At 43.8% G+C, this 15,062-nt stretch overlaps 2 protein-coding genes across 2 annotated transcripts in view; both read right to left on the bottom strand.

The window, feature by feature from the left end:
* Positions 1-15,062, bottom strand: part of LOC131289364 (protein Pixie) — a 369,862-nt gene that overhangs the window by 202,453 nt on the left and 152,347 nt on the right. The window lies entirely within an intron of this gene.
* Positions 1-15,062, bottom strand: part of LOC131289376 (homeobox protein homothorax) — a 151,103-nt gene that overhangs the window by 101,657 nt on the left and 34,384 nt on the right. The window contains exon 5 of the mRNA XM_058318612.1: positions 12,601-12,786. Within this exon, the coding sequence (XP_058174595.1) occupies positions 12,601-12,786 (186 nt within the window). The remainder of the gene's footprint in view (positions 1-12,600; positions 12,787-15,062) is intronic.

Genomic DNA, 15,062 nt, shown 5'->3' with positions numbered 1-15,062 from the left:
TTAATGCTCGAAAGACGATCGGTATCGGTTTGCCCCCGGGGGTTGTGCGCACATCCTGCGTTCCGAACGTGTGACACTCGATTCCCGCCACCTCTCCCCCCAAAAACCCTTAATCTCGCCTGCCATTACGCATCGGTGTGCGAATTTTTCGGCAACCCGCACATGAACACCCGAAACCCCGAAGATGCGGAGGGAACAAAAACAAAAAAAATTGCACGCGCGTGCACATGCACATAATGCACCCGAGGAGGCGCATCATTTCGGTGGACGTTTGGCGCATTTTGCGTGTGCGTAACTTTAAACCGGCCCACCGGCCGGCTTGCATTCGCCACGGATGGATGCCAAAACGCCGGTGTAATATAAAACCGTTGGCCACGCGACACAATCGGACGGCGGATTGGGTGCGGGGAGCGGGGGGCTGGTCGCTGGTTCAAAGACGGTGGTGACACCGGAACATTGTTGTTAGTGTATTTTTTTCTTCTGCGTCTTCCCTGGGAAGGTCAGCAAGAATAAGGTTGGTCGGAAAAACCAATGTAAGTACACAGTGAACTTTTGTCGGTGTCCCAAAAGTGCACGCATTTTTAACTTTCCTCTTCCCAACTGAACCCTCTAATTGCAGTTCACGACGGGGTGGATGTGGCGGAAAAGGGTGGCCTTCTTTTTTGCCTTCTGGGAAAGAGTTTACCATTTTTTTTTTTTTGGTTTTTAACATGACACCGAACATGGAAGGAGAATTATTACGCCGCAAAGATAGGTACAGGTACTCTTTACCACTGATATCATGTGTTTTTTTTACAATGTTAGTCTTTCTTGTTGACTTCTTCTGGAAAAAGTGATTGCAAAACCACAAGCAACCGGGTCCCCGAGACGGCTTCAAAGGCCGAGACACCGTTGCCAAGTACACGCAGGTCAAATATAACGACGTCTTTTGCGCAACCACAAACCCGACACGACACCGACGGCCGACGAGTTTGTTTGGGTTTTGAGATTGTTTTTTTTTTCATTTCCGAATCCTTTCCTTCACGTCGGCCACAGACGAAAAAAAACCAGGCAAAAAAAACCACGCGAGTCCTTCTTTACCCGATGATCCATAAACCTAACCGTACGTAAACAAACAATTTGCTCTCGGTTGCCCATTTTAAATCATAAAAATCCGTTCCGTCCGCACGCCACACCACCATCGGCTCATCTTCGTCCGCGTGTGCGTGGGTGTATCAGATTTTGGTGCCATAAAATGTGATCCCTCCGTTTCGGAAGCTGTGCGCGTCGGTCGGTGGTGGGAATGCAGTTAAATCCGAGCCGACGAACACCCGGCTGGCCGGTTCCCTTCCGGAAGGGCATCGTTACCGAACGGCCCTCTCTCTCTTACTCTTACCGAAGTACCGCAGCAATAAAAATGAAGTGACTGTATCGCTTCGCAGCCAGATTGTAAAACTCTGTCAAATGGCCATAAAACGCATCACACTGGTAACACAATCCCGGATCGGATCGGTTAGCGGGAAGGAAGGGAGCGGAAAGGGGAGGAAAAAAAATTGGTAAGACCTAGTCGAGGATGCGCCTGAAGCCGCAAAGTCTCGGTAGGAACATATTTTTGCAAACAATTTCATCTCATCTCCGAGCTCTTGACGGTCTGTCTGTAAGTCTGGATGCAACTTCTCGTTCCTTTCCGCTATTAAATCGGAAGCTAAAATCACCCTAGTCTTGAAATGTTCTCCGAGTTTTTCGTATTTGCGAAACCACAAACCCGACCATCAACTCCGTGGAGTTCGTCTCGTCCGGCTCGAGCACCCTCCGAGCCAGGATGCAGATGTTACCACATGCTACCAGACGATCCAGTAGGATCATCAGAGAGCTTCGATTGTGCGTAGTGTTTTAAATTGTCCCCCTGTTTTGTTTGGTTTTTTACTCCTGCCCGAAGGGGTTTGGGATTGAAAATTGACTGTAAATTTTATTACTTGTAACGACCTAAATCAACAACCAGTAGGTCTGTGGCCACCGCCTGACGGCTGTCGTCAGCTGGGAAGTCAGGGCGCGCACACCGTCTAGAGCGTTGATTGTTGGAATGTCAGCAGTCTCTTGGTGCATTATTAGAGGGCCTTCTACCTAGCGAGATGATTAAAATTAATTTGTCCACCTGCAACCTTCGCTCGAATGCAGTTTTCCCCAAACGGCATGCACATCCTCGGTTTGCAACAGACACGCACGGTGCTTGTTGAATGCTTGAAAAACGGCAAACAAAAACACCCGGCCGAACGAAAATAGCCACACCGTTCCGCACATCCGAGAGCTAGAGACCTGGCCGAGTGGGTTGTAAAGTTTATTACGGCCAATCAAACGATTTCGATTAGCTGGCCCTGGCTTGGCGGTTTGAATGTTCGATCGCACGCGCGTCCATAAAACCCGCCTCCATCGGCGCGGATTGGATGGATTTTCTTCTGCATCGGGGTTTAGCTAGCTTCCCTGGGAAACCGAATCGAAGTGTCGCGAGAAGGAATGAATCGAACGATGCTCGGCCGGACGACAAACTAGACGCAATTCCCCGGCATCAACGGTTTGATGGTGCTTGATGGTTTTAACTATCGCCATATGCACGCGCAGTTAAACAGAAGATGGCGAACGCAGCAGATACGCATGCAACAAGATACTTGCGGCCATAAAGACAACGGCACGGGAAAAAGAAGGGAAAAACCAAAACTACTTTTCGGCCGGAGTGCGGAGTGACAATGTTTCATAATCGGTTACCGTTTTATGGCGCAGCATAAAAGTGTCGATCGCCCCGTGTGGCAAAGCGGAGAGGGACGACGGGCGCTGGCGAAAGGGGATATAAAACCTAAAGGGGGCAACAAAAATATAGTAAACGATGCTGCAAATCGCCCCGATATGTTTCAATCAGTAACAGAAACAGGTTGTTGCTATGACAATGTTGGCGCAACCCGAACGCGGTTGGGTTACTTTGTGATCATCGATTTAAAAATAGTTATGGTCGTAGTTAGCAGCAGAAGGGTGGAGCTATCAACCTCCGATATGGTTTGTTTTTGCATCGTTAAACGCAATTAACATCAAAGCGTCGAACGATGGACTGGAGAGGTTGGCAGTGTTTGGTTATCCGTTCAACCAGTGTCAATTAAAGTACTAAAATATCCCACATCCCCAACGGGAAAGCGAATGAATGAACGAAACTGGTATGGAATTTGTGCGATGTCGTGTTTCTCAATTTTTCACTCGCCAGGTTCAGCGATGCTTTAAGCTGCTTCCAGATGAATTCCGCCGGCTCCAGCTCTGCAATGATCCCGATATTTGAGGCTGAAATTTCCTGGAACGCGTTGGTTTCGGCAAAGAACAACACCGGTCGGGGTTTTTTTTTATTTTCAACAACAAAACATTTATTTTGTTCAAAAAATAGTTTAAATATTAGTTATAATGTTTTGCTTCAGTTTTTGTTTTATAGACAAAATACATAATATCATGAGTTACGCCCACGCTCAATCGCTCGATCCGCGCTGCGACCGATGCACTCGATCACAAAAGTAATTAAAAAGACAAAAAAAAAAACATAAAATATAGGAAGAGAAAACCTCAAAAACATCGTATAAATCGGCTAATACATAGAACATAACTAAAACCGGAAATCATAATCCAGTAACGGACGAAGTACGACGGCGAAACGAGCGTTAAAATTAGGTGTGTACACCCGCTTACTGTTTTTTTCGTTTCGACAAAAGAGACCAAAAAGGACGAAAAGGACGAAAACGAAATTGTAAAAAATAAAAACGAAAAACTTAAAAGGAAGCACATGGAAGGGTTTTTCATGTTGTTTTTTTGTTATTTCGAGTTGCGTTTTTTTTTCTTTGCTTGCTTGCTTGTTTGCTTGCTTGCTTGCTTGTTTAATCTTTGTTTAATAATACCTATTATGTAGGAGGTATATGATGATGGAAAAAAGTTACGCTAAAGGAGATTCTGGAAAAGGAGCGAAACTGCGTGAAAACTCTCTTCCTCCCGGCTCCCGGGGAATGTGTTGCGCTGCGGACGAAAAGGGAACGAGTCTGTTCCGCAGGCGGCTGGGGAACAGGGACAAGGATAAGGTATCGACAAGAGGCTGTGGGTGAAAAGGGGGGGGAGAGTAGGAGGTGGGATGAAACAGAAAACAAAGCATTCGACCACAATCCTACCACTTTTAGTAAGGTTTTTCATCCCTTCGCCACATTCGCCCTTGCTTTCATTCATTCGATGCCGCAGGATGCAAGAAAAACCTCCAACGATTTTCCGCTCGAGTTAAATCAAGCAATGCGCGCTCCGGAGGTACTCGTCTCGTGTGCCACCCGCTTCCGGTAACACTTTCGCACAAACAATTGCATTGCACAGCATCATTATTATTGTTTTCTAACACACCAGTTTTTCTTGCATCTGCCGCCACGAACAATGGAAGACAAGGGGAAGCATTAAGCACAGCTTGTTGATCGCTTTCTTACTTAGTTAAATGCCTTCGAGTATCTTTTATGTACGCTGTGTAAGCTTCAGAGATGTTTTTCTTTAAGATGTATACTATGTTCATTTGTGTACGCAATTGTGGATCTTATGCGGATGCTTTGTTTGCGTTTAGCGAGTATTTCTTTTCATCGACTTTTACTCAGAGGGATCTTTACGGAAGGGATGTATGCGTTACACTCTTTTCTATCTCGGTTGGCAAGCGCCTCGTGCCGCTTACAGTATGACTTTTACTTTGCATCTGTGGCTAGCTTCCATTACTCGTCCGTTTTCTGTGTTCTTATCCGATTTTCTTTTTACAAATGCAGTGTGGTGGTGAAACAATTTCGCTATGCCTTAAATACAACACACTTTCCTCGCTCACATTTGTTCTTTGCATCTTTTTTTATTTATCTTGTAAAAGCTTCTCGCTAGGGATACAATTTTAAAACAATCGATTTTTATCTCTTCAAATGATATAATTGTAATAAAAATCGCATTTAAAAAAAAAACATAACATTTGCTAAAATTTGCCACTCTTAATAAGTTACGATCTCCACCGTTTACGTATGTTCGTTTTGCTTCACAATTCGACGGGTTCGTGTAGTTGCAACTGAATGCATATAAGGGTTAACGTACGTTCTATTGGCGTAGTTCTTTTCCTTTTCCCTCCCTCCTGTTTTAAGTAACTTAAATCTCACGGTCGCGATCATTTTCAACGACTTCGGGTACGAATCGGGTTTGCACTTTTGCAACATTGCACATCTCGAACGGATCTTGGTTGCGATATATACTGTGGTCTACATCATTTTTCAACACGGAAACCAAAATCGATCGACCGGTTGATCTGGTTGATTTCTTTTTTTATCGTTCATTCTCAACCGTATTTTGTGTGTAGTTGAAATAAAAAAAGAAAACAGGGAGACATAAGTATGATACGGTCGTGTAGCAACAAAACCAAAACAAGTAACATACTAAGGAAGAGAAAAACACTCATAAAACATGGCAACCTACGACGCCTACCTTGTTCTCGTGTGTGTATTTTTAGTCGATTCGTTGCCCTCAAAGTTGCGCTGATCAGCGGAGTTTCGAGTTCTGCCGCTCCCAAAGGATATCTTGTTCAGTCATTTACATGGCTTTGAGGTGTTTTTGTTTTTTTCCTTCCTGCATCTTGCGTTTCCTTCAAACTTCCTCTCTGTGATCTTTCGCTATCTTTTATATTTCTCGTTTTTAGAAAAGAACTCGATCCACCGATGTACGGTCAAAATTTTTTTGTACGCATGTATCTTTAACGAAAAGTACAAGTAACGTGTCAAAACAAAGAAACGAGGAAGCACCGTCCCAATTTCTGTTTTTAAGTGAGCGAGAGTACGAGATTCTACCGATCTTCTTGTAGGAGTGAACGGATGATGATGGTGGTGTCGATGATAGTGGAGGATTGCAGCGTGGGACAGAATGGATGGATGTTGTGGGGCGTGGAGGGGGAGTCCTTTCTTACATTTGTTAGTTCCTTAGCTTTCACTACATTTACGTACGTATTTATATATACTATATATTCATTCATTCTGTTGCATCGTTTTCTTTACTACTGGCATTAAAATGCTTCCGTAGCGCGTGAGGAACGCTTCGTTAGATCAATTGTTTGATTCGTGTTATATTACATACTTACAAGAAACTGCTAACTGAGCCGAGTCAGAAAACGTAAACGGAAACCGAAGAGAAAAACACTCCGGAGGCTGCTGCCCTTCCCGGGAGCGGGTTAGTACCGATGAAGAGAAAAGAAACGTTCATAGTTTTGTTTGATTGGTTGGTTTTTGGCTTCACCAGCGAATGGGAAGCATCATCGTATACTTGTTGCGTTTAGTGCGAGCGGGCCGCAAGTGTCCTCCAGCGAGGACCACGAGCCACTGCACCTTCTTCTGCTTCCTCCTGGCCGATGTCGATGCGGATCCGGTGGTTCTGGTGTGCGGGATCGAGATGGCCCACCGGAAAGTGGACGTTAGAAATTGAGGTAAGAATTTCGATCGCTCGTACTCCAGGTTTTCCGGTTCGGTCCACCATCCAGCGGGCCATCCAAGCCTCGCCACCCAAAGCCACTCGGTCCCATCGACACGCCGTCGCCCGAAGCATCCCTCCACCTACTCTCTCTCTCTCTCCTTCTATTTTTCCTTACTCTAAGTTTCCTTAACAAAGCCACAACCACCGGCGAAAAGCGCGGCCCCCCCCCGCGCGAATGGGGCGAGGTCCCGCTCCGCCGACGGGGATTCTTTTTTTTTCTGCGCTGATTTTATGAAAATACTTTAATTAGGTATACATTTACAGTTCGATCATCACGTAAACGATTGTTGCTCTTGGTATACGTATGTATGTTTTGTTGGTATTGTTCCGTATCGGGGTTTTCTTTTGATTTTCCTACTCCATTTTTTTCCTCCATTTCCTTCTCACTCGCCTGCGCTCGGTTTTCATTCGATTTTTCCATTCACATGCCCTTCAGTTAGCTCCTGGTTTCTCAAAGGTAGCTCCTGGTTTCTGATAGAATATAGCCGATTCAAATACTTTTTAACCGACACGCGCGGTACCATTTAACACATCCACCATTCCTGAGCCTTGCGCTAGATATTCCGTTCGTTTCTCGCGCGGCGAATAAACCCGCGAAAGAAGCCACCGGAAGCCAGCGTTAGAAACTCCTTCGCGAAATAGAAGAGACAAAAAAAACACCAAAGAAACAAACAACACGAACGAAGGGGAAATAAAACGGAGAAAACTAAACCTATTCGATCGGCATCGGATAGCGGAGAACTTTACGTCCCGGCGATAAATATACGTATTGATTTATTAAAGGTAGGTATTACTCGCAATGTTTTCCGCGCCCCAAACTGATGCCGCGCAATATCATTTGCATTTGATTCCCTTTGCCAGGGTTTATGCTATATGCTACGCTTATCGTATCGCTATCGCCCAATAGTTCTGTGTTCGTGTGTATGTTTGCGTGTTTGTTTGTTTCTTCATCTTCCCTAGGCCCCTGCGGTTAAAATACTCTACCGATCCGGTAATCAATAAAACCATACAGATAAAAACAAAAAAGAAAGGTAAAGCTTAATACTCGAATTAGTTAGTTTTTTGTTTAGGTTCCTTCCTTTTTGCCGCTGCCATTTTGTAGCTGTGTTTTTTTGTTTTTGTTTTAAAATCGTATACTCATTTTACCACCACATTGTAATCATTGCTTAAATGGGTATTATTCGTTTATTTTTTTGTGTTTTTTCTTGTTTTTGTTTGCTTTCTTCGTTCCTCTTAAGGTAGCAGTATATTTCGTACTAAACTTATTTAAAGTAAAAACAGAGCTTCCTCGATCTCTCTACCGCCTGCACTCGAGTCTCCCGTTCTATAGGCTAAGTTCTGCTAGTTCTGTAATCAATAGTGTGTATCATCGCGCAAATCTTCCCGCTTTCGTTCTATTATCGTCACTTTGCCTTGTCATGAGGATAGGTTTACACATTCTTTTGGCGCCTCACCGCTACCTACCAACGCCGTGTGCGCGTTTGCTTGCTAATTCTGATGATTTTGCTGATTTTTGCTTAGTTTAAGCTTACATTAGCCTACCTTCGTCTTTCCAGCACACACACACACTTACACACTTTTCTACTCTTTGAGAACGAGAAAAGTCAAAGTCAGTCGTACATAAGTTACGTATATTGTTCAATGACTCGCGAGCCGCGCAACGACTGTCTCGCGTGAATTTAACAGCCAAGGGAGAAGCTGTGCGGGCATGCGCCTCGCCATTTCTTCATCACAACTTGGCATTTATTCGCTCAGTTTTTAGGCTCGCCCAATCTCGCACCGGTTGAGATCGAAACTGTGCAAAACCGGGGCGACAAAACAACTCAGTAAAAAAAAAACGGAACCAGTGTAGTTCAATGTCATTTGGAAGCAGCTTATGTTTCAGTTTTTCTTTTCCTCAACCTGGCCAATAATTGGATTTGATTTCCTTTTTTCACTAGAATAATTACAAAATTTACAGAACCAACGAAAAAAAAACGCACTTCGTCGCACGAGCCCATACAACGTTTCGTTCATTCATTCATTCAGTCCGGGAAACACAGAGATATGAGACAGGTTTCTTAACAAAAGATGTAAGAGATTGAATACTAGCGAAGCGTATAGTTAGACCCATTCGAACGTCAATACTGATTTTGCAAAGGTGAGTTTAAAACTAGTTAAGTATCTGCCGATAGCGCGCCAGTAACGCATTGATCGAAAGTGAACACAAACTGCTTTGCGTTTCCCAACCCAGAGATTCAGATATAAAATGCGATGGAAATTCAAATGTTGAAGCACCGAATGTTACTTCCACCACGCGACATTACGTCGATCCCCACGAGTAGGTGCTGTATTCTCCCACAGCAAAACGTGACTGATGACGCGTTAAGGCGTCATGCCGACTAAAGAAATCAAAATGTGATTCAAAAACGTTTCAAATAAATCAATGAAAATGTGAAATTTAGTTATATGTACAGATTATCAATCAATATAAAAGATCATGCATACTTGACAAATGACTACGGGATGAAAAATAAAACAAACAAAAAAAAAAGGTGGGAAAATATTGCGTAACAATTTGGCAACGAAACACCTCCGTCTCCCGGTGGCGATGGTTAACGATCGACGATCGTGGGTAAAGGACAGGGAAGTAACCCGAAAAGCTGCACCGACCCCGGCCAACCACGGGAAAGGTGTGATAGGGAAATGGTGTGGGGGTTACGAAAATGCAAAAGAAACAATTGTGATTTGAAATAGATGCCTAAGTTTGCTGAAAGTAAAAGATTGATTAAACATAGAGCTATGAAAAATGGGATGAACATGTGATGACCTTTTGGGGCGCGTTGCGTCAGGTCCATCGACTTGTTGACTGCACACTTGCAGTGCAGAAAAACAAAATTAAAGAAAGGAAAAAAAAACATGACCAAATCGCCCCATCTATAACAAGATAGATCGGGATTTGAATGTGGGAAAAGTTAGAAAAAAGAGGCAATGAAATAAATAAATAGCATACTGCAGTTATTTGCCTTCCCAAACCAACAGCATGTTGATGAATGGGAAAATGGGGGGAAAGAGGTTGTGCTTTTTTGGGGGAAGTTGGTAAAATATTAGTCGGGGGGTGGTACCGACCGGGCTGTGGAAAATGTGTTTGCCAAATTGTTACGTCAAAATTGATAGTTCAACTATTGGCGAGCTATATGGGCCTCTTGCAAAAACGAAGTGCTACAAAACTAATCTCGTTCGTTCGCTGGTACTTTTTTCATTTTGTGCTAACAGTTTGTTTGCTTTTTTCCGCTTTGTGTTTGTTATGTCTGATGTCGTTTCGTAATCATATTTATGCTTTTTCCTTTTTTTTTAAACGCTCAACACACGCTGCGGGCCTCGATCGAGTTGAGACCGCGCGGATTGATTTGTGATTTGTGCCGCGACTGAATTCACGTCTACTTCCGATGAGCAAATATTTGCCGTATATCGCTTCCTGCTGCCTAGGTTCCGGTTATTGCCAAAACGTATTCCCTTTTCGCTAATTTAACTCCTCTATTTTGTGTGTGTTACCACCCTTACCTCCCTACATTCAATATGATCATAAATGCTCGTAGCTGTAGGCTGCTTTTACGTATACTCGTTGATTATTAATTATCTTTAAATTTTGTGTTTTGCAAAATGCGAGCTGCTCCGCTCGGCTTTTCTTAAACATTAATTACGTATTTGTTTCTTCAGTGTGCCATTAGGCTGGTTTGTTTCTTTTGTTTGTTTCTCTTTTTTCCTTTCTATATTTTAACTAATTTGTTTTCGCTTCCTCCTACCGCTAACGCCTCCTCTTGCCAACTTTCACGTTGTCTCCCGTTGCCTCACCCGTTGCGCGCCTGCCTTTGCCACAAGTTTTGCTTCCTTTAGCTGTGTGCTGCTGCCGGTTGTGTTGTATATGTTTGTTTTCTGCTGATCTACTGCTGGAATCTGGGCGCGGAAGTGTTTATTTACATTTTCACAATCAAAACCGGCTCGCCGCTGCGCGTCCGGCTTCCTGCCTTTATCGGCCGTTGTTATGACAGTGGTCCTGTCCGGCTCTATTATCGTACGTACTGATTTGCAGTTTAATGCTACTATTTTCTTTTGCTGCGAGTATTTAGTGGTTCGGTTTCTGGTTTGTTTTGGGGGGCAATTAAAGAGATCTGTTTCTATTCAATCGAATCGGTCCGGTTGCCTATCGTTCCGTATGATTTGTTTTGAGTGGTGTGATGCTTTTCGAATTTGTTACTCCATTCCTTCCATTGGCACTCGGTGGCATGATTGAAAAGTGTTTGATTAAAATCAATCAAACTGAAAAATTCCACCAACGGTCTAGCGCTACTTAGCAAAAGTAGTGACCAAAACCCGGCATAATCTGTTCGGCCTTTCATCATCCTGTCAGTTAACTGTTCACCGTTTCCTGTTCGCTTTGCTGCAAAACACATGTCCCTGTGGCTTCTACCAGCTCTTCTGGTTCGGTCCGCAACCGTGGCCGTCTGCTTTATTAATCGGACAGCGTTAAGAAGAGAAAAAAAAACAATCCCTGTCTTGTTGGAAACTCCTGGCATATTCCTGTTCGAATCGTTATTCCTTTGGGGCACGTAAGCAATAACAGCCTGGTTGGTCTGTTGCAACTCTGTGTATTGCATAGCTACACTCCCTACACAGACCCTCCTACCCCGCCCGTCCTCAAGCGACTCAATAGCGGACTGGCCGCAAATAAACGCACGCTATATCGTGTTTTTCGCCTACGTGAGCCAGATCAAAGAATGAGATGCTCGCACACGCTAAGGCGCGCAGGGGAAGCGAGATTACAAGGAGTAAAAAAAAAGGCAATGGGAAAAGAAAACTCCCATGGCCAATCCCGCCAACAAATGCAAATGCACGGGCAAAAAGGCAGCCGGGGCGAGATCATGCTGGAAGAGCTTTTAATTTTAATATAATGTCCTGGAATGCGAGCTCCGAAGCTTCTGTACGTGCTGCACACTCTTCATTAATCATCTCATTTCATTCATTGTGCTTGGCTGGGGATGGGGGAGCCGAGGGCGGCAAAGTGCATAAGCTCAATTTGCGTAGCCACGGCGGCAACCCGCTGCAACTCAATTGAGCATTCTTCGACGTCCTCCAGCCTCCCAATCCCTTCGCAAAGAAGGGGAATGAGGAGGCGGGGGGGGGGGGCTTCTCCAAACCACTCGTTCTCTCCTTTCGACCTACCCTTAAGACATGTTATTCGTACCAGTGGGAAACGGAGTAATAAAAAATGAAAAGAAATAATCAATGCAATCAATACGGAATAAATAGGCCGCGGAATGCATGCGTAATAGTGTTGGACTTTTTCCTCCTAAAATGTGTTCTTTTGCTTTCCTGTTTTTTTATATTATTTCTTGTTTAACCTGTTCGAACCTGGTTGCTGGTGTAAAGTTTTACTTTGTGTGTACCTGTGGTGGTGTGCCATGATGTTAGGTAACATACTGCTTCCCTTCATCTCATCATGGTTGGGACTATCTGCTTTGAAATTGTGCAGTTGTTTTCTTTCACTATTTGGGCTTTTCCCTTTTTGAGTCGGCAAGTGTGAAAATGTATGCTATTTTCGGCTTCCCTATGACGCTCGGATTGTTCCGATTCGTATTGTTTCACTGGTGAAGATGGGGGGGAGATCTTTTGTTTTCGTGTAATATGAAATAAAAAGTTGTGTTACAATGTTCATACGTATTTCGTAGCTTTCTTATCGGTTTTGGTTGTGTTTTGTTTCGCTCAGTTTTTGACATACATATTTGTTTAGTTTGTTTTTAGCATATAATTTGTTTGTTCGTTTGTGTGTTCGTACTGTATTGTTTTGATTCATTCCTCAGCTTTGCGTTTTTGTTTTAGTTTGTTTGTTTTCGTTTGTAAGCTTTTAGTTTTGCTTTCTGTGCTTTTGTTCAAAGTTCTTCAGCGCGATCAAGTGAAGTTCTGGCCATTATCCCAGGGCATTGTGAGCACCCGCTTCGTTTTTGCAAGAAGGTCATAGTCGTACTACGAACATGGGTGCACCACCGCATTGTAGCTCGCCAATATAGGACCATGTGCTCCCGCGAAGGGGGTACTCACAACGTCTGGTGTGCTAGCTCCATCAGTATGCGATGTTGAATCTGCATTACTTCTACCCTCGCCATTGGCACCGCCTAATTCTGGTGGTTTGGTGGTGTCCCGTTCGTCAATCACTAAATCTATTGGCATTTTACCCTTTAAACACGATATATATCGATGGCAAAAATTATCACACAGTTCATGCACCTGAAACAACAGAGAAAAGCAAGAAGAAAGGGAAAGTGTGTCACAAAAAAGCTCTTCGTACGGGGCGCCGTCGTTCTTTTTTGGAGTTCGCTCTCGCCTTTACTTCCCTTCTCTCCCCGTTCTCTTCTCGTGTGCCAGAGCTTTGTGTCCTTACGGTGGTGGCCCGCCTGTTTCTAGGACGCCATGATCTTCGACCACAACAACAACAATACATAAAAAAGGGTGGTACCATTTTCTTTACAACTTTGGCCGCCGCCGTTTGCAATAGTGCAATGGTGCAACGGGTTGGTTGCACCGCCCACAATTGGCAAGGGTTACTTTGTCTGCCTGTTTGTTGCGTACGTTTGTTTGTTTGTTTTTCATTTTGATTTCATTCTTTCGTTTCAATGCTGCTTGGGATAGTTTTCATGTTGACCAGCAATAAAACATTGGCAACATTTTTGTCATTCTTTTGGAAGGTTTTGTGTTTTTTTTTGTTAATCTTTTCGTTCGGTTTCGGGTTTACTTACTCGTTTTGTTTATGTTTCAATCGGTTTCGATGAGGGTAAAATTTATTTATCGCCCATTGTGGCCCAAAAACGGCCTTTTGGTTATGGGTTTCGCTGCATTCCGTTATCTGTTGAAGCTTCAGTGTTACATATCGCCACGGTTTATCGGGGTGGCGGCGGGAAGCTGATGTCATCGTTTGAATCGGTTGAAATTTGGTCATATTTCATTGCATGATTCATTGCCCATGCGATGGGCAAATGAAGCGAACAGGGAAAAAAAACCCGACGTCAAATGTTTCAAACGAAAGCATATCATCCCAAAAAAAAAAACAGCACGTTCGAGTATCCGACAGTAATTCATCGTGAGGTGGATACAAAAAGCCACGATATCTCTATATTGGATGGTTTAAAATCAGTTCCAAACAGGGAAAAAAGAACCATTCCAATCAATACCGCGCGGCCTTTTTTGTTCTCCGAACAAGTTTGATCATATTACGACGGATCGATTTTATTCAACGACAAACGTTGGTAAAAACCTTCTGTCAACTGACCTTATGGGATACTCGGGGGGTTTAATCCGGCTTGGTCGATGAATGTTTGGAAAAAGCTCATTCAAGGACTTAAGCCAACGTACCGAAACAACATTTAGTATAACCATGATCTTCTCGACTTTTCGTTGGTGCTCGGTGCTCGGTCTGTTCTGTGACCTTGTTTCTGAGTGTACGTGTACGTGTGTCTGAGAGAGGGCAGATTAAATCCACCCATCATCATCATCATCATGATCATCATCAAACACGTAAAGCCCTGGTAAGATGGGTTGGTTGTCCGCCAGCGCATAACATATTTCACTGGCATATTTGTCATCCGATGTTCCGGCGGCACAAGTTTACGTTCGGCAACTGTTTGGGTTCTGTCTGTTAATTTTTTTAGTTTTTTTTTTTTGGGTTTCTTAGTTGTTCGGAATTTAAATCCATCACCCCCGGAAAGGTGTCGAAGTGAGCAGGATAATTGTAGTTAATTTTAAGCGAACCGAAACGTCCTGCCCGAAACCCTCGAAGGCCCATAAATGGGCTCTGGCGTTGGCGAGCATTTAAGTTTTAATTCGGTTCGAAAAAAACATCAAGAGAAACAAAACTGATGACCAGAAGGCAAGGGGAAAACAAACAAACCCTCGGTCATCCGTTTCCGCTGCGCAGGACGATCGAATCTTGATCGTTTGGGCGATCGTTTCGTTCGATCGACTGACAGACAGCTTTTGTTGGGAATAAAAATAAATTGTCACCAATTCTCGGCCAGAAACGGTGAAGCATTTCGAATTTTCGAAGCATTTGACAAGTTTCTCACTTTCTGCAATGCTGGAGTTTGGAAGATTTCGGTTTTTTTATTACCTCCACCCGTTACTGCCGATGTTCTCGGCCGTCTTTATTTGTCATCATTTTATCTCGAACTCTTTCGCGTCGTCGTGTTCGCAATCTTCGGTACGGTGTGCGCTGATAGTGTTGATAGGTGCTGACGATAGTGTTGGTACAGATTTAAATTCCACTTCCGCGCCCGTTTTTGGGTGCGTCCCTCGGAGGCAAAAGTATTTCATTCAACGATTTTAAACGTTCGCCGGGATCGGCTCTTTCGATGATCAATGTTTTCCCCGTGTTTTTCTTTTTATTTCACTACGGATAAAAGCCCTTTTCGGCACGAAAAACAGTGCAGAATATTTTACGATCCTCTAAATTACGTCTGCACAAGATGATCGCGAATCGGAGCTCCTCTTTTTCTTCCCAACGAAGGTAA

Source organism: Anopheles ziemanni, chromosome 3, assembly GCF_943734765.1.
Source record: "Anopheles ziemanni chromosome 3, idAnoZiCoDA_A2_x.2, whole genome shotgun sequence".
NCBI classification, from domain to species: domain Eukaryota; kingdom Metazoa; phylum Arthropoda; class Insecta; order Diptera; family Culicidae; genus Anopheles; species Anopheles ziemanni.
Note: the sequence above shows the minus strand (reverse complement) of the source record. Positions and strands in the feature narration are given on the sequence as shown.